The 27,082-nt window shown below is 39.9% G+C and overlaps 1 protein-coding gene across 3 annotated transcripts in view; it reads right to left on the reverse strand.

Moving 5' to 3' along the window:
- Window positions 1-304: 304 nt before the first annotated feature.
- Window positions 305-27,082, reverse strand: part of MCF2 (MCF.2 cell line derived transforming sequence) — an 870,271-nt gene continuing 843,493 nt past the window's right edge. For 2 of the 3 annotated variants that reach the window (XM_086918639.1, XM_086918641.1), the window contains 3 exons: window positions 21,236-21,331; window positions 18,835-18,935; window positions 1,980-2,168 (listed from right to left, as the gene is read on the reverse strand). In XM_086918639.1, the coding sequence (XP_086774765.1) occupies window positions 2,128-2,168; window positions 18,835-18,935; window positions 21,236-21,331 (238 nt within the window). In that variant the 3' untranslated portion in view covers window positions 1,980-2,127. Of the gene's footprint in view, window positions 2,169-18,834; window positions 18,936-21,235; window positions 21,332-27,082 lie in introns of all 3 variants that reach the window. The other variant, XM_086918640.1, reaches the window with a different exon arrangement.

Below are 27,082 nucleotides of genomic sequence, written 5' to 3' on the forward strand. Positions count from 1 at the left end.
TTTCCCAATGCGGCTTGTGCTGTGGACTTTTTCCAGCCTCCTCAAAAGCTGCAATAGAAAAATTGATGTTTCTGACCGTCTCATGGGCGGTCATATCCTAATGCGTCGGAAGGACCACTGACTACTACTCGGTCGGTTTCGATTACGACACGATGCAAGTCGGACGCTAGTCCGACCGGCATCATAATGAACCCTATGTCTGAATCAAGTGATTCAATTAAAATATTCAGGAAGGTTCTTATTTCATCCTAAAGTTGAAGGATTATGTTCCAGAGTGGTTAAAACACATACACAAACAGGTGAGGTCATTTTAAACAACATATTTTAATTTTAAAACACATAACATAAAATACACAATGTTTCAACTATTTAAAAACAGTGGTTTGCTAATTCAAATTTGCAGAACCAGTACCTGTCATACACAAACAATAAAGTACTCTAAAACTGTACTGGAAACTGGGAAAGAAAATATATTGAAATGAATTACTACGAGGAATGTTGAAAGGTGGTTCTGTACATCTAGAGACCAAAAAGGTGATACATCATGGGCATAATTAAGCCAGCACATTTAAGCACAATAAAAAACAAAGGTGCATCTTCACATGTTTTTGAAGAAGTGCTTGTGCTCGTAAAATAGTGTACATTAGAAATATATTATTGTGGTTTACAATGATTTCAGAATCCACATTTTGATAAGGAAAAGTAGGAAAACATAGATACCTTTTTAAAATATGTACATGTTTTAAAGTTTAGTTTCAAATTATGTTGGAGTCAAAAGCAGAAAATCTGTTGTAAGAAAGGGAGTGTCATCTGAAAGATGATGCAACTCTGCAGTTTTTGCTTCAAAGTTTTGCCTAAAATGATTATCCAAATGAAGCCTATTTATTTTTTAAATAACAATAAAGTTTGTTTTTGTCATTTCAATATTTCTGTAATGTATAACAATACCACCAATGTTGGGGTAAATAGTATTAAAACATGCTGATGATGCACACAGTCTATAAATAAAGTAATATAACTCAGTGGCTGACCAGGAATGCATATATTAGATTGAATCCGAATTTAAATGAAGTATTTTAACATATTTAGTATGAAACCTGTAGTGTATTTTCTTTGTATTGTAATTGTTTTTCATTTCAAAATCATCAGTTTCCATATCATACTAATGGGATCCCTATTAAACATATTTTGATAGCATCAGTGTTTTTAGACATCGAGCTAAATGTTGGGACACACATCATTTAGACACAAGAATTACAGTGGACAAATAAATAAGTTAATGGTAAAGTACCTTTCGGTGCTTACAAACATAAAACAAACAACAACGCATTGTAGAAAGGCTGAGAGTACAACGGTATCTAGAATAAAGGACATCTTTAGTGCAAATCTGAAAACTGAGTTCATATCTATGGCACGAGTTCAAAATATTCGATCTGTTAAATGTAAACATGAATGCTAATCAGATACTGTACAAGTTTCTGTCTTTAAATATTTCTGATGCTGATGTCCTTTGTAATGATCATACAGCGTCAATCTAAGTGCAAAATAAGAATCCACACTCCATTCTGGTAATCCATCAATCTGCTATAGATACATGAAAAGCATTTACAGTAGGATTTAAAACTTTCACATGGCCAAATCATCGTGTCCTCAATTGGATGACTAAAGAATTCTATTTCCATCAAACATTGATGTATGATTTATCATTAACATAATAGTGTTAATTTAGCAAGCACTGTACACCAAAATCATTTTACAGTCTTTAAACAAGTGATGATTCTATATGCAAAGGCCAAGTGAAATTCATGTTCAATTACCAAAATAATTTCTACCTAATTTATAATACATATGAGATAACAGAATAATTTACAAATGTACATCTTTTAAGAGTTCTGAAAGAAAGCCTTAAGCAACAACAAGTGAAACTTAAAATAGTAAGACAGTAATTTCTGCTGCAAAAGTGGGGAGATGAAGAGCAGCTTCTCTGGTGACTTGATGTTGCCATGGCTGGCATGGTATGCTTTGGTGACTGTGAAATGCTCCAAGTGCAGCATTTTCTTAAAAGCCATTTTGTAGTTCAAATCACCAAGAGATGACGGAAATGGTTACGAGCAGTTCAAAATCATTTCAAGGGGAGCTTAATTTTCTAGTGTTACACAAGGCAGCATCTACAAAAAATATAAGAATGGAGTTGTTATGGAAGTGTAATTTAATGTTTTTTTCATAATAAAAATCATAAAACTACAGGAAGTAGCATGCTTATTAGGGTGAGGAGAATATTTAACATCATCAATTCCATTTCAATGTCGACAAATAACTGCTTTATTGTGTGAGGCAAGCTTTTCCTTTATTCTAGCCCCATCACATCTCACTAATTGCTTTAATACATATGATTTAAATAACACAGCACATTGAGCCTATGTGGAAAAAGTATACAGACCCATTTTATTTCAGTTCTTACACACAAAAATTGAATTACTGAACAAACAAAATGATTCTGCTGATGCATTAGTCTGGCCTTACTTGTCAAACTTACCCACTCTTAACATGAGTCTTTTGCTGGATCCCATAATCTCGGATCATCCCTCTATACACGTCTTCCTTCACCCCCTTTACACTAACAATGGAAGATCACTTCACTGTTCCTTTCCATATACGGGTTTCTTCCCTCCTAAAGCGAGGGTAATTTACAATTCTCCTTCACTAATACAACAGCTGTCTAAAGAGAGCAATCTCAAGATGGCCTCTGAGATGGAGCTCCTAAGAGAAGCTCCTAGACTTGGTAATGATTATTCTTAAAACATCCCTATTTTTGTCCTGCCATACATCCAGCACTATTCAGGAAACTATCATAACGAAGACTGGAAAACTTCTGAAGAAATTGTTGGGATCCTTCTCACATCCAGGAAAGAGGATCGCCACTGACTGAGAGTTACGATCACTCCCGATGAACAAACACACTCAAGGACTGTCCACCGAGTTTGGGGAAACAGAGTGCATCTGCTAACCAGCCTGCCATCCCTGCATGCCTGCAAAGCCCACGTGAGTAGCTGACAATTGTGTGGCCAAATTGCTTTGACCGGTTTCTTACCTCGTCTGGGGCAGAAGACCAGCTGTACCTCCTGGATCTGATGGGGTATTTGTCTCACGCTGATGCTTTTCAACCTCGCCAGCGGTCTTCCTCAAAACTGAGGCTTTCTGCAAACCTTGCCGGGTTTGGGGCTGAGTCCAAACCCCTTGGTCTTTGCTGGGGTGACTGCCCCGTGCTGAGCATTCATCTGCCATGCAGGCTGTTAGCCACACAATGAAAGATTCTGCTCTCCTGTAGGGACGCGCCCAGAGAGGTGCCGCCCCGCTTGGGACTATGTGTGCCCTGATACTGTGGATTGGCTGCAGCCCATCTGACACTACTTGTGCCCATGCTTCCTGGAGGACATGTTGAAGCGGAAGTGGCACAGATTGGGGAGTGGCGTGTGTCGCCCGCTCGGCTCTCACAGAGAGCAAGCAGGAATGCACAAGTCTGTCCCTGGTAGGGTCATTCACAGGGGCTAATTTGTGGCTGGGGCGCTTAGTGGCGGCCGTGCTCTTCACTGGGTTTGATGTGTGGGGGTTGTATCCACCCCTCCATTTTGGGGCCACTCTTCCACCGAGCCTTCATGCTTGATTACTCCCAAGATGGCGAGCAGCTGCCCAGATGAAAGGTACAGAGGACTGAACATGCACAGGTTTTAGAAAGTGGAGTAGGACAATGTTTCTTGGCAGACTCACACACTGAAACTGAAGAAGGGCTCCAAACGCAATAACAAGGATAATCTGCCAAATCTAAAAAGTCAGCCACATTTGTACAGTATTTTAGGTGTTCCGCAATCTAACACATTTAAAACTTTACAATACCAACTACAGGCTGTATAACTGAAATAAAGGAAGGATCTACTGCCCCTACCATGTTTAACCCTAGCAATTCCTGCTAAAGCCCTCGTTACCAGCTGGTCATAGGTGTGCATTTCGGCAGTGCCACTTCAAAATTGAACATGTCAATGAGAAACTCAATCCACTGTTCGGAAATATTTGAAGCTCTACTATCCATTAAGCGACAACCCCCACAAGCGGGATGTTCTAACTGACGCTACTTATTTTCCTATAACTGAGGGGCACTGGCCAACCTGATACCTGGCACATCTGACATCCAGTGAAGGTTAGCAATGCTTCTGATAACCCCCGTGTTCACCTGTGGCTGACCGCAACGGCAAGCCCTTTGAGAGTGGGGTTTTGCTCTTCATATCCTCTTTTAAAACTTGCCTTTCCCTCCCCTTGCAGGCCTAATCTTGCAATTAATACTATCTCAATACTAATTTGTCTCCATCAATGTTCCCCCATAAAACTGACTTTATCATCTATTCCAAACGAACGGCTAAATGGAAAAACATTTTCCTTCCAGTCACTAAAACAGTCAAAATTCCTTCTGGAATAATCTGATGATATCCTTTGAGAGGGAAAGTCGCTATATCTATTTTCAGGACCGGCAATATCCTCATACAAGCTGCTGACACTCACCTCATCATCTTTGATTGGCATTTCTGTACATTGGTCACTTCACACACACAACAGAGCCAAACACCCCTTAATACCTCTCTCCCCCGCACCACAATTCAGCTACCCTGAACAGTCTCGCCTTCTTCCTCCTAAGGATTCACTCCCTCCCTCGTGGCACCCCTGGACACTTCCATCAACTTTGTCACATCCACCAACACACTCCGCCTATCAATGGCCTCAAAAACAACTTCTCTTGATCCCTCCCCATCTTGCAACCTCACTAAATTAAAGCTTGGGGATACTTATGCCAAGCCAAGGGTCACAGTCCCCTGCCATAGTCCTGAATCCACTAATCCTACAGCTGATGCCCTTCCTTCCAGCGATAACTCTACTCCACTCTCTCAGAAGAGGGACAATTCCAGGTCCTTTGACGAGATCATCCCTACAGCTAAGAGCTCTCAGCCCCCTGTACTCAGGATGGGCCGCAAATTCTCCAACAACCTTGATTCCCCCTCCAACACTCACCCTAGACAATTGCCTTCTTGATGGTCACCACAGCTCCTACCTTGACGTTCAATCACTCTGCAACAAATGAGGCCCACGGCAAACCTTGCGATGAGACCCCTATCCCAAGAACATCATTAACTAATTACTCAACTGACACTCCCCCCTTCCCAAGCCAGACCCTAAACATCCCAACCAGACTGTTTTAATGCTAGTCCTAACGACATAGACCACCCCATTTCAGGGCGATCCCCTCTCCCTCTTATGCAAATTTTACTGCATTTTCCCCACCCTCAATGTGAGATGCACCTCTAACTCTTTCTTACAGACTTTGAATCGAATGGATCATAAACTCCACTCTCTTGCGACCGACTTAGCGCATTTACAAGTGGCTTATGTGGGTGGCACAATCAGTGCTGCAGCCAACTAGCAGCATTTGATTTACAGACCCTGGGCACACACAGTGCAGTGCACTGTACTAGGTACTGACAAGTACATCAAATATACCAATCATAGAATCACCAATCCATAACAATAATTTACAAAGGGAGCACTTGCACTTTGGCAGTGAACAGCAGTGGAAAAGTGCCAAAAGCATCTTGACCAGCAAAACGAATTCCAACACACAGCAAAAACACAGAAGGCAAAGGCAAAATTACAGGGGAAACCCAAGCCAATGATGCCAGGTCTAACACTCACCCAGACCTCCTGCGCATTAGACCGCCATCCATACCCAAAAATCTGCTAAGGATAATCCCTGCCCTCTATCTTGCATGCTCGTCAACTGTAGATCAGCAGTACAAGACGCTACTAATATCGCTGAAACTATTCTCATTGCGGGAATTGATATCGCTTTCCTTACAGAAACTTGGCTCATTGACAACTTTAATGCCATTCTTGACCTACTTACTCCTCTTGGGTACTGCATCATTAGTCATGACAGGACTGAAAGAACAGGTGGAGGTCTAGCCATAATCCACAAGGTGGAAATCCAACTTTCCATTCTAAAGAATGCTGAATACTCAACTTTGGAATACCCTGGCATTGAACATAAAGACAAAGGCTACCCACCTATCAAACTTTACACTATCTACCACTCGCCTGGTGATCACCCGCTCTTCGCTTAAGAATTATCTGACCTACTTACTCTGTTCTCTCTTACCGACTCGAAGGAAGTGTTTTGGGTGATTTTAACATTTATTGGAACAACGCTGTAGACTGCACAGTCAGGCGCCTCATGAACCTTCTTGAGATGAATGACCAAATGCAACTCTGCAACAAACCTACTCCCATCAAAGGCGCTCCTCCAGATGATATTATCACAGGTAGCTCATACTATTCAACATCGCCAAAACTCACTCGGACTTAACAAACAAAACTAAGCAGTTGACCAGAGACCTCAAACAAGTCCCTTCTACGGAGCTGGAATCTAAGATTCGTGTAGAACTTCAACGTCTCCCGCTCTCTCAAAACGCAAATGAGCTCACTACCCACTTCAAACAAGGAGATAATGTAAGTTCTTGACCAAGTTGCACCGCTCAAATTAAAACAACAAAGATCAATCCACTCTAAATCATGGTTTGACTCTGATCTCAACAGCGAAAGAAAACAACTCACACTAGCAGATGGACGTGGAGACAAAACCCCTCGTCATGACATCCAACTCTCCTCAGAACTGCTAGGTTAGCAGAGAAAAAGCAAATTTTCTGAGAAAAAGCCTCCTTCTTCTGTATCCAACTTGACAGAGCAAAGAACAGGCCTAGAGAGCTTTCGCATTGTCAAACGACAACCCACATCTTCGCCAAACGAAATAATATGATGAGATTGCCAGCTTCCTCATGGACAAAATCGCTAAAATTGAGCAATCCTTCCCTCAAGTCACTACCCTTCCTCTCCTGCTAACCATTCTTTCTAACACTCCTCCCCCCACACAGTACGACCACCCGAACTTTTCAATAACCATTCAACCCCAAATGGAACATACAACAACCTTTTTAACACCCAACTGAAAAACAAGGCCAATTGGTCAAAACTCACAACTCAGCTAGAAGTCTTCAATATTATTGCACAATTAAAGCCTACTTCACACACCCTCTCCCTGCAAAAATAGTACATAATCTAAATCACATCATCGCCCCCTGTTGGACAAAAATCATTAATACTTCCATCACCTCTGGGTGTGTTCTGGATTCCCTCCAACTATGTCAAATCACACCTGTACACAAAAACTCCAGGGTAGACCCTAACAAACGACAACCTCAGACCGATCTCTAACCTCCCGTTCCTAGCTAAAACCATGGAAAAATGCATCTTACAACTCAACAGGCACATAGGTGAATACAACCTACTTGATTCCTTCCAATCTGGTTTCAGGAAAGGCTGTAGAACAGAAACCACTATTCTCAACATTGCAGATGAAATCCATCGATCCATAGAGAATGGAGATGCTTGTCAGTTTCACACCTTACCTACAACACCGAACACAACAAATCAAAATCAAGTCCTGCCTCTCGAACCCTAAACCGGTCACAGTTGGTGTCCCCAGGTTTCAATGCTCTCACCCTCATTTTTCAACCTTTTCATGGAACCCCTTACTATCATCTTGAAACAACCAGGATTCAAATATCACCTCTATGCAGATGACATGCAACTCTACTACAAAATCAAATCACACAGTGACATCCTACATCTTGACGTCACACTGAGTAAGATTCAATCTAGGTTTTTCCGAGGGACCTACAATGCAACCCTTTTCCCGGGCTTCAAAAGAGACTTGAAACGCCATATCCTCAATAAATACTGGAACACATGAATAATGTGAAGCTTGGTTCAATTAAGCTCGCTTGATCAGGTCAGACTCTGTTGATGAGTTGGCTGTTTCTTTCTTTGTGTTTGCCTCTATTTTTCCTGATGTCCTTCTCTCCATGGACTCTAATTTGTTTTGAATGGATCTCATTTCTGTGGTTTCCACCCCATGGCCATATAATGTTTCTTTTTCTCTGTATATATTGTAGTACGCACCTCACACCCTGTATAACTATACTTCACTTGTTTTATATTTTATGTAACTTGAAAATATGATTATTGCACGTGTAATGCCCAGTGACTGATTAATGCCTTGCTCTTGATTCTGTAAAGCGCTCTGATACCTCAGGGTCCAGCTAGCGCAAGAGCAAGACGAGTGAGAAGTACTCTCTACCACTTGGGTCGGAAAGATTTTAATTTGGTTATCAAGGGTCCTGGATGGAGGACTAGAAAGGAATAGTGATCATCCAGAAATCAATCTTAAGCCGTAGACGTCTGGAATAGAGAGATATTTTAGAGCTCTGATGAAACACATGTTGGCTATTTGGAAAATTGTAGCATGTAAAGGAAGGATGAATAGTGACCTGTGATTAAAATATCTCGAGAATAAACATCAGAGTTGAAAGAATATGGATTGAACTTTGATTTCAAAACACACACTTAGTAGTGCTCAGGATAACCTGTTTTCTGTTGTGGGGCAGTATTTTCTGGTCTGCCTTTGTGGGCATGAGTGGCTGCCCTCTTCCTTGGCGCACACAATTGGATTTTTTGCATCTGACTGTGGGGATTACTGAGAATCATACGCATAGAGCCTTGCCACATTCTCCTCCAAAGTACTTGTGTGCTCAAAGGTATAATCAATTACATGACCATGTCAACAGAGTCCCCCATAAAGAGACTTTTAACTGCCATCGGAAGCAGGTCTCTGCAGTTGTTCCTTGAAAGATTTTTCGACACCGGTTTCCAAAAACAGGAAAGTCTTGTTGCCATTAGACACATTCAGCTTTCAGGGTTTCAAATCATTATTACAATATTCAGTATCAACAAGCCTGTCAGAATCCACAATTTACAGTGTTTCTCCTGCCTTAGCATGCTTACGTCAGGGAAAAGGAGTATACTTATGTTCTCATATTGGAGTCCCTGCTTCAGGGTCAAGCCATCTTCAAGACAGATTTGCATTACTTCAGATTCGAAATCCATTAAAGGAGACTTCATCGACCTGGATCTCATTTCTCTTTGGACCGGTAGGAGTTCTCCAATGGCTGGCCCTTTAGTCTCCTCAACCTCTTGGCCTTTGCCTCTCTAGTCTCCTCAAACTCTTGACCTTTCCTCCTTCTTGTACACGAAGAAGAGAAGAAGGAAGAAGTCCTGTTTGTCTTTTTTCACTTGTTTCTCCATCATCCTGGCAGGTCAAAAGTTCACAAGCAATAGCCTGGTAACACCAGCTGCCTGTAATTGTGCTGTTTAAAACAGCACAATTACAGGCAGATGTTGTGACCATGCGGGTCCTCTTTCACTAACTCTGCCCCTCTCTGGCCAACCCACTTAATCCCTTTCATAAAACCAAGTCCCGGATTACCCGTTTCCCCCTCTCTCTACAAGGGTGCCCGGAACTACTCCATGGCCTTGCATTGATGGGTCTGCCTCCAAGAGCCCCAGTGTGTGGCTCTCACAAGCAGCACCACTGCTCCTAAGGCCTTTTTCCACAGTGTGCCCGCCATCTTGATTCTCACCACTTGTCATGCAGGGGCCTCCTAGATTGGCTTCATACTTGACTTTACAGGACTATCGTAGCTCCACAAATCACTTGTAGCCTCTCAGCTTGTTACCAGTGTTACTCCCCCCAACCATGGTCTACAGGCTAATATGGTCGCTAAGCGTGACATAGCCCAGTTGTGGGGTTCCCCAAGGCCACCAATGCTCCTGCGCTGGAAGGAAAATATGGACTGGCCCATGTTCAGGGAGAAAGTCGTGTATGTTTCCCGCGGCAGGCCCAAGAAATGGGGTAGGATATGGGCACAATGGAATGCATACCGTGGTGAGATTTGTACTCCTCCGTTCACCGACCTTCCGGATCCACTCCTTCTTCCTTGGTCGTGAGTTCCCTGTACTCAGTTCTAATTGACTGCATTGTATTGGTCGCTACCAGGTTTCCCCCCCCCCCGCCCTCCCCAACATTTCTCCTCATTCTTATTGACACGCGTTTTCTCACCCGTCACCTACTGCCATAGGGAACTGCCAGTTTATACATAGCTATGCCTCGCTTTTTCTCTTCTGTGTTTTTGTTTGTAGTTTTATTTAAATAAAATATAAAATGTGAAACCTTTCGCTGATCCTGGCTATACCACAGGCTTGAATGTACTCATGAAGTATCGCTGCCGTACCCCCGGGTTGTCGGCTGATGAGCTGTGTAACTTGATGTTGATGTTATTGTGTTCGACTGACCAGCCTCCGTGGTTGTGGGTCTGTAACTGTCCTTCTTTTACACGATAAAGGTAAAAAAAAAACAACAACAACAAAAAAAAAACATGGTCTACAGAGCTGGATTTATGGCTCCAGTCCAGGATCCCTTCCAGAAGAGTTCTGAAGGAGATAAGTTCCAAGGGGTAACCCTAGACACTTTTCAGCAGTTCCTGTGTAACCTACTGCAAACATTCCCACAATGCCCCTCTCTGCCCAGACCCAAGATGGCAAAACCCTTCTCTTCTTGTGCAGATGCTGTGTGACCACTCAGAAGTATGGCCAGGGAAATGAGCAACCCCTCCTCTTTGGTCACTTCAAACCAGTTAAGCGGGCAGCTACTCTCCCACTAGGATTGGGGGGTTGCCTAACTAGAGGCACAAAAAAAAGCCCTGGCCAGGTATCAGCTAACATTTCCCTGTGACAGAGTAGGCCTCTTTGAAGGTAATGAAGTTCCTGAGCACAGCCCAGATCCTACCAGAGTAAAAAAAAATACTTCCCCATACCAAAGGCCTTTGTCCTGCTCTGCAAGCAGTTTAATAAAGTAATAATACCAATTGGTGGACCATAAATATTCGATTACTCACACCACACTCCTAAGGAAAGCCCGGCTGGGTCTACTTGGAGTCCACCATGTACCCCTTTCCCACCCCGTCCTGAAGAAGACCCGTGCAGACGCTTGAAGAGCGCGACAATAGGGTTGAAACGTCGACATTTAAACATTAGCGAACCATATTTACAAAAACTTTGTAATTCAAAACTGACTATTGCATTGTACAGTTTATTGTGAATGATTGATTGTATTGGTCACAACTACCCCCTTCCCTTTCACGTCTAATTGTATATAACTATGGCACGAATACACACTGAGCACCAATTGTCACATTGTTCACCTTGTGCACTGCTGGATATCCTGCATATTGTCTGAATGAAAAAACTTATAAATGAATACAATTTATAAAGTATCCTTGGAACTTTGCAGATAGTTTGGATCTCTCTTGATTTTCTCTTGATTCTTCTCTTGAGTTTTACTCTGTATTAAATAATATGTATTGAGCTACAAAGAAATATGTTGCTTATTATTAATGATAACTGAAGAAATTCTTTGTACCTGAAAGAACCAATTGTTTATTACTTTATCGTACTGCCCAGGTTCCTAGGGATACTGGGTTAATCCATTGTTATTCAACCCTGCGAGCAATTTACACACCTCATCAAGAGGGCTAGTCAGCTGCCAGGTGATAGTTGGATCTCATGCAGATGGGACTCCAGAGGCTTTAGGCAGGTAAAACATAGCTTTCTATGGGTACCTTTATTAGTTATCACAAATTTGATTTTGCCATGAAACTGGATTAGAAATAACTATCAAAAATAGTCTTTGAATTACAATTCTAGCTGTTTTCTTGCTGAAATTATAATTACTAAATGTAATATTGCAATCAAGGGCTTTCCCATAAAATATCCAGCCTTGCTGCAGTGAAAATAGCGTTTGGGATTTTTTTCACTGGAAGAGCATGTGTAACATTTATATATGTCCTATTTTAAATACCATGCACTCCACTTTTGGGCTCATGAGGCCTACATATGGGTGACTTATACGGAAGGTGTCACAACTAGGCTACGATGGTAGGCATGCAGTCCTATTTAGATTGTCACTGTAGTGTGTGGTACAATGGGTTCTGCAGCCCAGGAGTGCCATTTAACATACATGCCCAGGGTACACTTTGTATTGTATGACATACTAGGGACTTATAGCAAATTAAATATGCCAAATAGGAGTATAACCAATTTTGTCATGTTTTAGGGGTCAGAGCACCTGTAATTGGGCCTGGTTAACAGAGTTGCAGGATACAGAGTCACATAAACAGTAGCATCAGTCCACAATAAATGGGGGTGAACATGCAGAAAAAGAGGCATTTCCCTACCATAACCTGGCAATGAGTTTCTTTGGGAAACCACAAAAAATGATATTACATTATTCAGGTACTGTCATGACAAGGGCTCTTATCAGTTCACCTCAGTGAATGGTTTGGGAAGTGGGAAGCGTTTTTGAGAGAAGAGAGAGCTGGTGACTCATAGAGGCAAACAGATTTCTAGCTTTCTTATTTTTCATGAGGATAAAGCAGGAGTTTCAATGCATGGGGGCCATTCAATGGGTATACAATACGGCTTCAAAATTACTATTTACTACAGCCTTTGACCCATCCACGCACAAGGTCTTCTTCACCCAGTGGAACACTGTCCGTGCAAAACGTTTTTTTTGGTTGCATTCTATGGACTGTTATTCTCTGTTATCCTAAGGAATTGAGTTTGTCATCAGATTTCATTTGGAAGATCAAGTGCTGGAAGGATCTGTGACAGTGGAACTCTGTGGATGTTGACCACCATACAAGGGCGCACTCCAAGCTACTGTGCCTGATCTTGGCTTTTTGACTGGTATGTTAAACATATTGGATCCACTGCAGAGCAGAAGCAGCTCCAAATAAGCATGTCCAGTGGTTTAGTTATTCCACCATATTTGGGTCGACAGAGTCAGAGGCAGTGGAAAATTCAAGAAATTTTAGACCTGTTCTTCTGTCTTCATCCATGGAAAGAAGATGACCTTCTGTAAAGGCTAAATGAGTTTTGATATCTCTCACAGCCATGAATCCAGGATAGTGATCATGGTGTAGTTCAACACAGTCTTGAAACTACCTTAATGCCTCTCACATCAATATCATTAGGTCAGAAAATGTATCTTTAAATTATTGGGTGATGTTTAGAGGAGGGCAAAATTCTTGAGCCCACAAGGAAATGCACAAAGTATGTCAGTTTTTTTCCCCCGCGGAGAGGAATTGGGGTTGAACTACTTACTCTGTTATCAGAAAAAAACTGGCAAAATTCCAGTTTAATTTCCGTGTAGGAAGCGCTGTTGCTTTTTGAAGCATTGTGATATACAAGGGAATGTGTTTATCTAAATGGTAAGTACATATCGGTAAATAAATTGCCCGACCTCTGACAGTGCACTTCAAAGTAACTTTATCAGCAAGGAAATTCTGTTTGCGGATCCTACCTACAGTGTCCAGCCAATGTAATTAACTTAATTTAACATTAACTACATTGGCTGGCCGATGGCGGTGCTTTTGGCACAATAATTGCTTGATCTTTTCATTCCAGACTGAGGCATCTTTGTTTTTCAGGGCATTACTCATGCATTCCTCCCATTTTCCCACCTACTGCTGGCAGGTGAGAAATTTGGTGTAACTGGATGAAGTTTAGTAGCTGCTTTGTGTGGAGGAATATAAGGAGATTTTGCCTGGCCTGGTGAGGGTAGTGCATTTCAAAGAGACAGAAATGGGAAGTGGTGAGGGCATTAGTCATGTATGTTGTACCCATCACAAGAGAGAGGCGAATGTTGCATGCGGCAGAGCAAGAGTACATAGTAGAATTGGACATTTTTATTTTGAGTGCTAGGCTCATCACTACATGAACTCCAAGGGCTGGATTAGATCAAGAAATATTAAAAAGTAGGTGGCATTGTGGTAGAGTAGAGAGGTTGCTCCAGTGTGTTTGTGATAGTTGATGATTTTGACCGCTTTGGTCTTAAATAACCCAGGTGGGTCTTTAAAATATTGTTTAGCTTTGCAAGGCTTACATTTCAAAATGTTTGAATAAGCCAATTTCTCATAACGAATGAAGGTTTCCTTTCATTGACTGCACTCCTCATTATTGCAATTGGCGAAATAAGACTTTTTAGCTTTCCTAATATCTGCCTGTGGTAACCTCCACTATGGGGTTTTCCCTTTTCAACTGCGGCTTACTCAATTGCCTTTCCAGGTTGCAGTTGACACGTTTCAGATTAGCAATTTCTCCAGCAATTTATTTTTGCTGATTTTCTCGATTTGGATGGTACTAAGATATCTAGAGCAGTAAATATATTATGCTACAGGTTGTCAAGCAATATGCCAAGGGTTTTGATGGAGGATGGTTGGTTTTGTTTTGATGGCACTGTAGGTTACATTTGGAAGATCTTGCAGGACGGCTAATTGCATTTAACCTACTCTGTACTTATATTTCAGAATTGTGTCATAGGAATAAGGTCATATATTAAGTTTGGGAGGTTTATGGAGACAAAGAGTGATCTTAAAATACCTGTAACAGTAGCATCATGTTCAAAGATTCACACAAATGTGTGAACATAAGATACTGCGTGGGTCCAGCTATGTGGGTTGGGTTGTACACTGCAGTTTAGTATTGTGACAGTTCTCTGTGGTTGCCTTGGGTTCTTACATTGAGACTGCTAAGGTCTACCCTGGTAAAAGATACACCATCTGCCATGCATTTTTAGCAAAGCATCAGAGTAGAGCCTATTTAGAAGCCTTCTGTTATTGAAGAGGTAAAAAGAAAATCAGAGCGCCAAATACAAAAACAGAAAATCAGAGCTCCAAATACAAAAACAAGGAAACACACAATTACAGATGGATTTTGTCACAGCACCTAATTGCAATCTAGCTTTTTTTCTCAGAGTTTTATATAGCGCTAACTTGACCCGAAGGTATCAATGCGCAGAACCCGGTTTCCCAGATCTGAGGGCAAACGCCCTAGCCATTAAACCACATCCGTTCCGCAACCATAGCTAACATTATGGGTCGTGGGGTACAATATGCTGAGTCTTATAGTGTCACTAGTATTTCCAGTGGGCTACTTTGGGGCATCCATGTAATACATAAATCTCCTCATTTTTGCTTGGATAGATGTGCACATGCCAGTCTGCTTGGATCATCACATTTAATGGAGAGTATAAATAAAGCAATTTACCACGCTTTAAATGGATTGGTAAACGATGTCATAACAGACATCATTTCAAGTGAGTATGCTCAATAAACTCAGGATAATTTAATGGAGTGCCAATACAATATACCGTTGGCTGGTATTCATGTAATTGTGTTAGTTCTACTCCTTGGCAGTTGCTAATTTGCCAGTACTGCTAACAAGTATTGCCCACCGTTGAGTCAACTGTGTCTGACTAGCAACCAGTAGAACATGTTGGATGGATGCAGAGTTTATCAGGACCTTCCAGTAAGTTTCCTTTAATTTACAGTCAATTGTTAGTGTAGGTTATGACATTTTAGCTATTTTTTTGGCTTTCTAATTATATTCCCTTTAGATAAGTATCTGATTTTAATGAGATTTTAAGTATGATGAAAGTATGATCCATATGTGCAATTGATTTAATAGTTCTACATATAGACGGCCAACATTAGTTCTACATATAGATGGCGAACTGAAACTCTACTGAACAATCCGGATTGCTTAACATTGTGATTCATTATATGGTCTACATTTAATGCAGGACTGTGGAATTAAATAATTTATGTCATGGATATGAGTGATTTGCCTGCCAAATGAGTGTCATCCTGACCCATTTCGTATTCTGTGTTTATTGTGTTATTAATTAGGAGTATTTTTTAGATCATTTAATGCATCATCACTACTTTGGTGTTGTATCTTTTTTTTATCCTTGGTTTTCACAAAATGTTTTGGTTAATTTTTGTGTCATAATTATTCTTAACAAACTTTTTTCTTAAATTATTTCGCAAATTTATTGTGAAACACAAAGAAGAACAACTCAAAATTACACCTTCTGACATTTCTTATCCCACTTTGCCCAGGGATAAAGCAAGTAGGTCTAATTAGTGAGTATCCAGATACACTTAGGGCCTGATTATGAGTCTAACTCATGGTGACGCGGCAGTGGTAGTCCAGCCACAGCCACACCGGCGGTTCGACCGCCCCATTATAAGTTGGGCGGTCGGACCTCCATTGCAAGGCTGCTGCTGCCACGGATTTGCCGCGGTGGCGCGCTGGTCAGGGCCTAAGTAATATGCTGGTGGTGCCACTGTGGCACTGCCAAGCATATTGCGAGTTTCCAGACCGCCAGAGGTGTCATGGAGATCTTTCCTCCATGAAAAGGCTGGCGGTCCTGAAACAAAGGGGGCCCTTCAGAGCCTCCTGTTGTACATTTGCATTGGGGTTGCATTCAAGGGGGAACAAGAAGGGCCCACCTGTGTGCATGCACCCTAGTCCCTGCATGGCATAAACTCCACAGTCCATGTCATGCAGAAATTTTTGGGCATTCCCATTGCGGTGCTCATTTTCAGAGGCACCACTGTGAGAATGCTAAACACTGACTGCCTGACACGAGGAAACTCATAATCTGGCAGGTGGCCCGACCAAGGGTTTGGCCACCAAAATCGTAAAAGGGCCATTAATCAAATACAATAACCAATGGAGCTCTAATTAATCTTTTCGATGGAGAGGACCAGTGCCTTCCTACAATTTTCTTTCCATTTTCTGAATATGTGTTAAAATATTTTTGAAGGCAAATATTGATTTTTACTGTGACCATAGGCATTTGGCCACTAACAGGTGGAGTATACACTAAACATTTTATGTGAATTTGTATTCATAATTATTTTATACATCTTAATACAAAACAATATATCATAGATGCAGAGAAATACTTGGTTTGTGCATAAAGTGAGAGATGTTAAGGATTATAACTCAGATCAGTATTCTCCCAAAAATTACTTCTAAATCCTTCAAAGTGTTTTAAAAATCTGTAATGGATTCGCCCACAATGAAATTATCTTCAGCAAATGCTTTTTCAAACGACACGTTGTGCGATTTCCTGAGATGGCATCAATGATAAATGATACATGACAACAGGCCCTGGGTGTAATTTGAGGAAGACAATATAATTTCGTGTTGCATCATCAAAAATCCATGAATGTGTCGTGTCCCTGTCTGCATTTTGGTAAATAGACGTACAGGAAATGCTTCCTCTCAGAATCTCAAAGAGATAATTTTCTTCGTGGAGGAGCTTTAAAAATGGATTTTAAGAAAGAGAACACGGTGCACTTGTACTCCTCAGCTACAAATCCTTCTATTTGTTCATATATCAATGTAAACACATTTTGCCTTATGTGAATATATAGGATTATCAAGTTTTTAAGGTCACCTCACTCTTTAGTGCTATCATTAATACTTAAAACCCACTGTACACTTCCTAATTGACAAATATATCCAAGGAATACTTTTCTAGTCACAAATTGCTGTCTGCCACTAGCCAATTCTCAGTCTCAGAGTTCACTCACAGGCAAATCTCCATGTAACATTTAGGGCATATTGCCAATTTGTCCTTCAAAGGCAAGATACCTGGCACAAGTATGAAGGCACTGGCTAAATACAATTAATTTGCAATAAGGTGCTACACAGCACAATAATGCATAATGTTAGGCTATATCATTTTGTTTCATTTAATTTTTATGGTCCCTAATGGTTTCTTTAATTGATTAAGTATTTTCAGGACAATTGTCATAGTTCCAGTGAGTGAGGGCAGAAAATTAGCTCCATTAACCATACAACTGCTTGCAGTTCCCCGGTGCACAGTTTGCTATCAGAAACAACATCTTCTTAGCTGGCTGTTTTGAGTTAAAGGAGCTCGTTTACAGTTTGGCAGAGAGGGTACCCTGCCATAAACTGGTGGGGGCTTCTGGTGCATCAAGTATGCGACTCTACAACCTCATCTGAGGATGGAGGTCTGCTGATTGTTCATTAGTTGAGCCTGCTGAGGTAGGAATTTGAGCTGCTTTGAAAGTAAACCTGAGACCTATCACTTTGTTTCCTAATAAACAGATTTAAAACTAAAATGTTGTGCACTTTCTTCATCAGAGGAATTTTTTAGCTTCTGTCTGACTTTGTCTTTGGGCCTGGTACTTTCTTCCTAGTCATTGTTCTGGAGGAGATCAGTTTTATTATGGCCTGGATGGGTATTTCTAGGCTTAGGTTAGAGCATATGCAAAGCTCTCTTGCTAAAAATCACTTATAGGACATCTTTATCAGAGATAGTATCTGGCAAAACCTGCCCTCCTTCAGACAAGCACATAAGCTCTAGCCGAAGGTGATACATCCCAATTCATCCAGGTCTGCACTCATCCTAGATACAATGAAGGATCACTCAACATCAACGAATATCAACATAAGTTTCTTCTAATGGCCAATTCTAACCGAGTCTTGGTTGCACTGAGTAAGCAAGTGATGGGAAAAAATGAGGTTTACAAAGATTTATTTTCGAGCAGTGCTCTAACCATCCTTCTGTGTACAGCGTCATTACAACAGGAGGAGTTCCAACCAAGAAGGTGCACACACGTTTCCAAAATGTGGGTATCTTGGAAATGTGTGAAGGCTTTTCTTTGTGGCTGTGGAAGAGGCATTCAATGCACAGAGGAAGACCAGGTTGGTGATTGAAACACATGGAACTTTTATCTGACATTTAATTAACTGAAAGAAATATCTGTAATCTAATCCACAATGTGGCTCAATTATTTTCTGTGGAACCGATAGATGAACATACTTCTCATTCTTGTGTATGTTCATTGGGTTTCACACTTATAGTAATAAGAAAACATGCAAAATAGGACTATATACCTAGAACTCATTTAGTTGCTGTATTAGTAGAATTCCAATTTTTAACATTTGTTTGTAGTATACCTGAAACTTTGGCATTCCGAAAACCTGCGTCACCAAGAATGATTTGTAAATTTTTGCTTGGAATCCACCCTTCTTTTCTTCTACTTAAATTCTTCACCAACCTTGAAATAATGTTGGAAATAAGAATATTTGTATCAATCATAAAGGCGGTATCATATGAAAACATATAGAATACATTACACTACAAGCACAGGACATTTTGCACAGCTTTCGATTAAGAGTAGAAATGGTTTCCCTTACAAAATATAGTGGACAGCAGAGATTACAAAAGCACAGCAGATGATGTTGGTGGGCCACAGGAATCAATAAGGTAGGAAACTGTGTCCTGTTTTAGATATTTAAAGAAATTCTGTACTGCATATTATTCAGTAACTCTAATATCTTTCACAAATCTAGTTCCTTTGTAAAGCTGATATAAATACTCCTCTTGCATTAAAGGTGCTTGATTGACTCTGGTTGAGACGAGAAATGAAGAAAAGTGACGCACAAATTCAACAAAATCTTTGTGTGTTCCGTCTCCCACCTCTGCCCACCATCAACCCTATTCATGACCTTTTCATGAAGGTGTGTAATTGTGCTGGACTGTGCTCCTGTTTTTATGTGATTGCATTTAAAAAAAATGCATATACTTAAATAGGAACAGCCATTCATATGATAGACACACCTGGCACGTGACTAAAACCTGTCAGCCAAACTACAAATAACTGGTCTCAAGTAATTTTCTCTTTCACAAACACAAAATGACATATTACTTTTCACTTTGAAATAAATGTACATTTCCTATCTCCTTTTCTTTTGCCTCACACACCTGTGTGGTAAGCATGCCTCATCTGGAGGCGTGGCTTGACGCGCAGTCAAGATGTCCGCAATGCTCTGAGCTCTGCAGCCCAGCTCGAGAAACAGGGATTTGCTAAATAATGAGTAATGAGACTTACAAGGAAAAAAGAAATCTGAGCAATCTCAAGATTTCTTCTGTTATTAGACTTCTTTCACAAATACCAGCAAACTCTCAAACTTTTCTTTTCTGGACTGACCTCATGAAAGAAACTCAGAATGCATACTGCCAAACGAGAGCACAACATGTATTTGTCACTCTGTGATGCACATTGTTCTTCTTTACACAAATCTCTCACATGTGAGAGGATAACAGGTGTGATTCTACCTAGAGTTAAAATTGCAGCTTTTGTTACTACAGTATGCAGGAGTCAAACAGCAGTCCGAGTTAGATGTAACAGAGGTGGTAGTTTAGTACAATTAGACACTTAATCATTTGATTCAATGGATTTAACTCAATTGGTTCTTAGAAAGCATTTGAGTAACATGTAGCCAAAGAAATAAAAAGTTATTCCGGTCTTTGGGCAAGATATGAAATTTAGAAAGTCTCCTTTATTCATTCAGAAATAGGCTGTAAACTCTGATACACTGGTAATACTTCAAGTGTTCTTGAGAAGTAATAGACCTATTATGTGATCTATAAGATTCAAAGTTGCAGATTAGCCCGGGACACCATGAACACATTTCCTGGCCCTGACTTTTAGTTGAGAGCCTTAAGCAAGTCCTCTAACGCATCTTTCATATATTTACCCTTTAGTTCTGGAATGTTTGGCTTTTCAGTGATGGTCCACATGACATTCTCCTCCTTTTCTGTAGGAGGCGCTACATTCTTGAGGATTCTAAATGTTCCACAGACCTAGTGATCCCACTAGAAATGATCTAGATACAAACCAAGGTCTTTTGCAAAAAAACATTGTTTGCATCTGGACTGATCTCTCTATAAATGTTGATAAATCATCAGAAGAATGGAGTAATAGAAGCAGGTTTCTCAAAGTCCATAAAGTGAAAATACTTATTTTTATAGAATAGTGTTGCATTTTCAACCTACAGAAGATAATTTAACATTTTATAAAAGACATGAGCTAAGATAATCAGGAAAAATATACTTAGTGACCATAAAACTGGTCCTGCTGCTTTAAATAAGATATTTGGTGCTGAGAAACATGTCATAGCTGATAGAGCCTTTCCCCAAACTAAATTAACCCACAGTGAGTGTGGCAATATGATGGGTGTGGTTGGATTTCTTTAGGTCTTCAAACCTTGACATAAGGTTAATGACAGAAAAAAGCCTAACTAGCATTCAAATTTCAGGACATCAATGGCATTTTGACAAAAAGGCAAACCAAGGGAACACTACTGCTTAACCTTTACCCAGTTTATGAATGCTATAAACTTTAAAGTATCGTTCACATGAGATCTGGTGGTGCCAGCATATGTTAAAAGCAGGGTGGTGGGCTTCATTTCATCTAAATGCATTATAAAAGACAAATGACACACTATTCAAGAAACCCCAAAGGGAAATGTTTGTCTATTTGGGGCACACTAAACAGAAATATAACTTGGTCACCTTTTATCGTCAGCCATCGACCAGGCCGCCCCTATGCGACTCCTAACTGTCCTTTCTTCTACCAGCGAGACAGGCTTCAATGGAGAATTGAGGGAACTGAAAAGTGAGAAAAGGGGCATCACAGAAGGAAGACAAGGATATCAAGGAAATGAAAGTAGGAACATCATAGACAGATCTCACATGCATGGGAAGCAGACAGGAATGCAGAGGTGCATTCGATCTGAGTTTTAAGCCTATTTGAGAGTCTGGAACACGTTATTCCCCAAAGTTACAAAAACTCCACCGGCAAAAAACTGTCATATCTTCTCAGCCTGGAAGTGTAGTGTAAGTGCCTTGCTAAAATCAAAGAAACAGCCCAAGAAAATTACTCTAACAGTTATTCCACTTTTCAACCACTGAAGAAAAATTGCTAACTTTCAAGGTATATACAAACCAAAGAAGTATTACCAAATAAAACAAGCAATTATACAATGCAGATTACATACATTGTCATAATGCAGACGATCAAGCAGCATCAATTTCCTTAATTATTCTCCAAGTGTTATAATGCCTCTAGTGGTAGTAGAATTTTAAACCTATTTACAGCTACATAAAGCTTCACATTAAACCAGCCAGCTATTTCTTTTTATTTTTCTGTCGAATGCATGACATATTTGTAAAACCTATCACAAGTAAAACTCATAAGGGCTTTACTTACACTACACTTCCATCTTATGATTATGATATGTAAACCACTTCCATGCAGGATAAAGAAGTGACTCAGGTTAATTTCCTAATTTAATACCATCAAATATTAAATGGCAGATAGTTTCAATAGTAGTTCCATATAATCAACAGATTACGATTTCCCAGGATAGCCATTTCTAAGCTTCCCCCACAGATAAAAGAGTTGATTAAATCTATTTTTCATGAAATGAGTTCAATCTATTAGCAGATCATATGAATACGTCTGAACAGATGAGCACTCAAACCAAGTTAGATAGTTGTTTGCAGAAGATGTTGATGCTAGAGCTTGGATATTCTGCCTATTGGCACACATCTGAAGGTTTTCTTGTATTCGACATTTCACATGAATTTTGCTATGACAACAAATGATAGAATGATCACTCACAATTCAAATCCCTCATCAGCTGACCAAAAACTAGCTGTAAACATCACATTTCCTTGCACAATTACGTCTATATCAAATATTGTAATGGGAACTCAGGGACACACCCTCATTTTTCAATACATTATACAACTCAAACAATCCAAACCTTTTCAAAGAGAAAGATGTTTGCTCAAGATGAATCATATAGAGAAGTGCTCCTTCTGCTCCTTTTCACAAAGTGCCTTCGGAGGAATTGGTCAATGGACGTTACTCAGCTATGTTTGAATAATTTGCATAGTTGTGTAAGAAAAAGTCTGGACCCTGGTAGCCTACAATATGAACCATTCCACAAAATGCCTACAGAGCAACTGGTCAACTGATTCTACTCAACTGTGTTTGAATACTTTGCATAGTTGTGTAAGAAAATCTTTGGACCCTGGTAGTCTACAATAAGAACAACATTGCTTGCATTAGCAGACATGCCTAAATGGGTCACTTGAAGCCAGCACTCCACAAAAGGTACCAGTAGAAGTAATTAATCTAAAGGTGCCTTACATCACAGTTCCAGAAGTGACACAACTTATGGAGTTTGAGACAGTGAGGCTTCTAGATATCCAGAAGAATCAGGCCCATGATTTAAGAAGATATAAACAAATATTCAGTAAATGGATGCTATAGAGATACTGACAATGATATTTTGCATAAACAAGCTCCAACTCAATTCTTTTTCTCCATATGGTTAATATATATCTCAGGCCTGATAAACAGGACACCGCCGTCATTCATCTCCTTTCCAACTGTTCCACAAGTATTTCATCACAGCATTCTATATGGATCTTTGATAGTGATACATGTGAGACAACATTCGGGGCACCTGCCTATGGCTATATATTTCACATGTCTCCCTCCTTTAATAATAACAATATCAAATAATAAATCTCACTACACTAGAATTATCAATTAATAACTTCACAGTTTTTAAGATGTGGCAGTGTATGAAAAATATAGGTGAAATGACAATATGATATTCAATTACATTTGCAAACCACAAATATTCTATAATTAATCTCAACCTTTCCAGATCATTCACAGTTTTTCAATTAGCACGTGCCTTCTGTTCTGTTCTTAAAATGATGCATCCCTTCTATTTTCTTCATTATCCTCAACTTCAAAATCCAACCAATCATAATTCCTCATTATAACAAATGAAGATACCACAGCACTCAAAATAGTGGTCAGATTCCACAAAGTAAGGTTCGTTGGTAGAAAGTCCAGTAATATGGATTTATTGAGACATGGAGAATTCAGAAATCCACAGTGCATACATCATCATAACAACTGCTGACATGTGTTTTGTCACTATAAGTGACTTTTTTCAAGGCTGATGGTAATACGTTGAATGGCAACAATACTATGGGATGTATAAAGGATCTACAATTTCGGTTTCTCCATGTCTCAAATTCATATTACTGGACTTTCTACATACTTTATGGGACTGTGACTTTTTTTACTTCTATTTTGAGTCCTGTGGTATCTACATTTGTGATTGATTTATACAGTGGACCCCTCTGGCCTATTGCTGTTTGTACATTTTGGGAGTGTGGTGCATAATAACTGGAAAGCACCAACCAAACGATTTGTGCTCATTACACTTTACCCATAACAACATATTTCAATAAGAGGTGCGATTCGCAATCCACTTCTCCTCATTGTCTTATAATAATTCCTCAGATGAACAACAACTCCCCTTCAATCCATGCCTCTTTACTTTGATAAGGACTGGCATGCCATATCTTACCATCAAACAACTAGGCAGCCTTACATTAAAGTTTCCTCACCAAAAAAGAGAAAGAAAATTTAGTTTCACCTTCATTATACCTGCCTTCTTTTCTCTCACCTTTTCCCAACCTGAGTTCCACTTTATCACCCCATGAATTTCATCAACTCACCTCTTGTTCATTACCTGTTTAAGATTATTTCTTTCCATCATCTTTGCTGATGACCACTCAGCCACTCTTGCCTTAGACATCCAGCCTAAATTACCTTTCGACAACAAGTGTGCTTCTTCTCATCAAGGTAAATAAGCTCTGTCCCGTAGTCTCACATAGTGTGATTCTATAAACTCAAAGTTCTTACTTCCTTCTCCCAATCTCGCTTGTTCCTTCTTCCCTGCTCAATAATCCCTTTAATTTGCATCCTCTCCGTGTACAACCTCCACCTCTGCTCATTTAAAACAAGTATCCACCATCACTATAATATGCTTAATATTCCCATCCTCATCCTGGCTAGGACTCATCGCATCAATGCCTAACCTCTATTATATCATGTTTAGGATTTTTATGGGATGTAACAGTGATCTAACCATGATTTGTGATTAATCAAAATTATTGCATTCCATGCAATCACAAACAATTCCTTCCAGCTCTTTGTCCTTTTCTGGTCACCAACACAATTCCTTATATTTGTATTTGGTGTTGACAATAACTACATGCTCTTCATGGCAGATATTCATCGTCTTACTTCTCAAAGACACTAGAGGAACTAAAAACTTTCCTCTCATTAAGAAGTCATTTTCTTTCAACCATTTATCTATTACTTCCTAAATTGTGTTCAATCTTTCATTAAATCATTTTTTTCCTCAGCCATTACTTATTTTATTAACAAAATCTATAACATTTTCCAGTAGTACTTTGCCCTTCCCTAATTCTTCTTTCCGTTCCCATCCTCCCCAAACACCCTGTTCACATTCTGCAACAAAACACCAATACCATTGCCTATCCAGAATTTCCCTGGCAGGCAAAGGGATGCAACTTAAAAACATCAGCAATCTTATTCTTCACTCTTGGCACGTACTGCGCCTCATAGTTATAATGTAACGGTTTTATGGACATATGGGAAATCCGTGTGTGGGCAGAACCTTTGTGAGCTATTTTTTAGTCACAATGTAATTATATCGGAGAGCCCCCACACAAATTGATGAAAATGCTTTAAAGCCTACATGCCTACACATGCCCACGAGTTTCTCAATTACAGAATATGTCTCTTTCGCAGGAGTTAACATATGAGACCCAATAGTAATTACAGTCTCCTTCGCCATGTTATGTATCTGTGACAATGCAGCTCCTAACACCTTCTCAACGTCATCCATTGTTACATTAATCTTATATTTAGAATAAAAATCTTTCAATGGTAGGACCCTATGTAAGTCCTCCTTATGTCCCAAAATGCTGTTTGATACTCCTACGACCAATCAAATTTAGAACCGCTCTTCAAAAATAGTATGATTTGGTATACTTTTATTGAAAAAATATCCACATAATATGAATGGAATTCCTCTAGACCCAGGGTGGCTCATAGTATCCTTGTTTTCTGGAGGAGGCCCCAACTTGAATGCTTCCACCAATTCTGTTTCTGGTGTGAGTCCCTTGGAGCCGACTTCATGACTCAAAGGTGTAACACTTCTTGCCGCAAACTTGCATTTAGTCAGTTCTGCTCGTTTTTCTAGGACTTTCTTCAACTTTTCATCATGGTTCAGTTCATTGATTCCCATTACCAAAATGTAATCTTGTAAAAAAAACAGCATTTTCTATGTATTTGCACAAGATGTATATGAATCACTGAAATACTGCAGCACCTGAAGTTAAATTCTTAGATCCAGGATGTAATGGAAACTGATGGCACACCACTGTAAGGTCAATTGTGGAAAACCAATTCATCCCCTTTGTGAGCAACAATAGTTAATAAATCTGTGGCAACAGAAATTGGTCCACTAGAAAGTTTTTATTTATGTTTCTTATATCTGTGCACAATCTTACCTGAACATTAGCTTTAAATACAATGACCAAAGTCACCATCCAATAAGATAATGTCACTTGTTCTATAATCCCTCTATGGTCTAGATCAATTCTGCAATTACTTGTTGTCTTATACTTGATGGTTCATGCCTAACTTTGTGAATGCATGACTAGGCATCTTTTTCTGAAATGATCGTGTGCATGAATCCATTCAACTTTCCAATTCTTCAAGAAAATACACCAAGACATTTTTTCCATTATCTTCCATGTCTGTTATTCATTTTCTATCAATAACACAGGATCAGAACTAGGAATTAGGTTACTGGTTGAGTGTGGTATGAGCCCTGGTCAAACAGTAATCACAATCCTAGTCAGGGTAAGGCAGAAGCAAACTCCAAATTAACCTGTGATCAACCCAGGGTAGTTTGGCACAGAGCATCAAGGCTTACCTTAGAAGTAATATTTAAAGTATATGTGCAACACTTCAAACAGTAAAACAGTGCAAAGACCACACAAGAAGATCCCACATCAAATTAGAAAATAGGACAAAGTTTAATAAATAAAACAAGACCAAAATTACAAAAATCCAATCAGTAGAAATAACGTTTTTATTTTTTAAAGAATAAACTGTAATATAGCACCTAAAAGTATACTGCACCAACCGCAACTATCTGCTCATGCTGGACTGTGTTAAAGTCAAAATTTCAAGCTGACTGCGATATTGAAGGTTTATCTTTTCAAGTTTTGTTCCAAGAATCCTGTTCGCATTGGAGGGGGTGCAAGGAGCAAGGAGAACGGTGCACGTGGTGATCGACATGGCATGAGGAGCAGGCTGGGTGTCGTGGACAGGCAGGCAAGTGCTTTGTGCTGGCAGTGCCTTGCGAGCAGTCAATTGTTATGCAAAGAGAGAGGTTGGCGGTAGATTGTGCTGATTTTTGGTGTGAGCGGGCCCCTTCACAGTCA

This window comes from Lissotriton vulgaris, chromosome 4_1 (assembly GCF_964263255.1).
Source record: "Lissotriton vulgaris chromosome 4_1, aLisVul1.2, whole genome shotgun sequence".
Lineage (NCBI taxonomy): Eukaryota > Metazoa > Chordata > Amphibia > Caudata > Salamandridae > Lissotriton > Lissotriton vulgaris.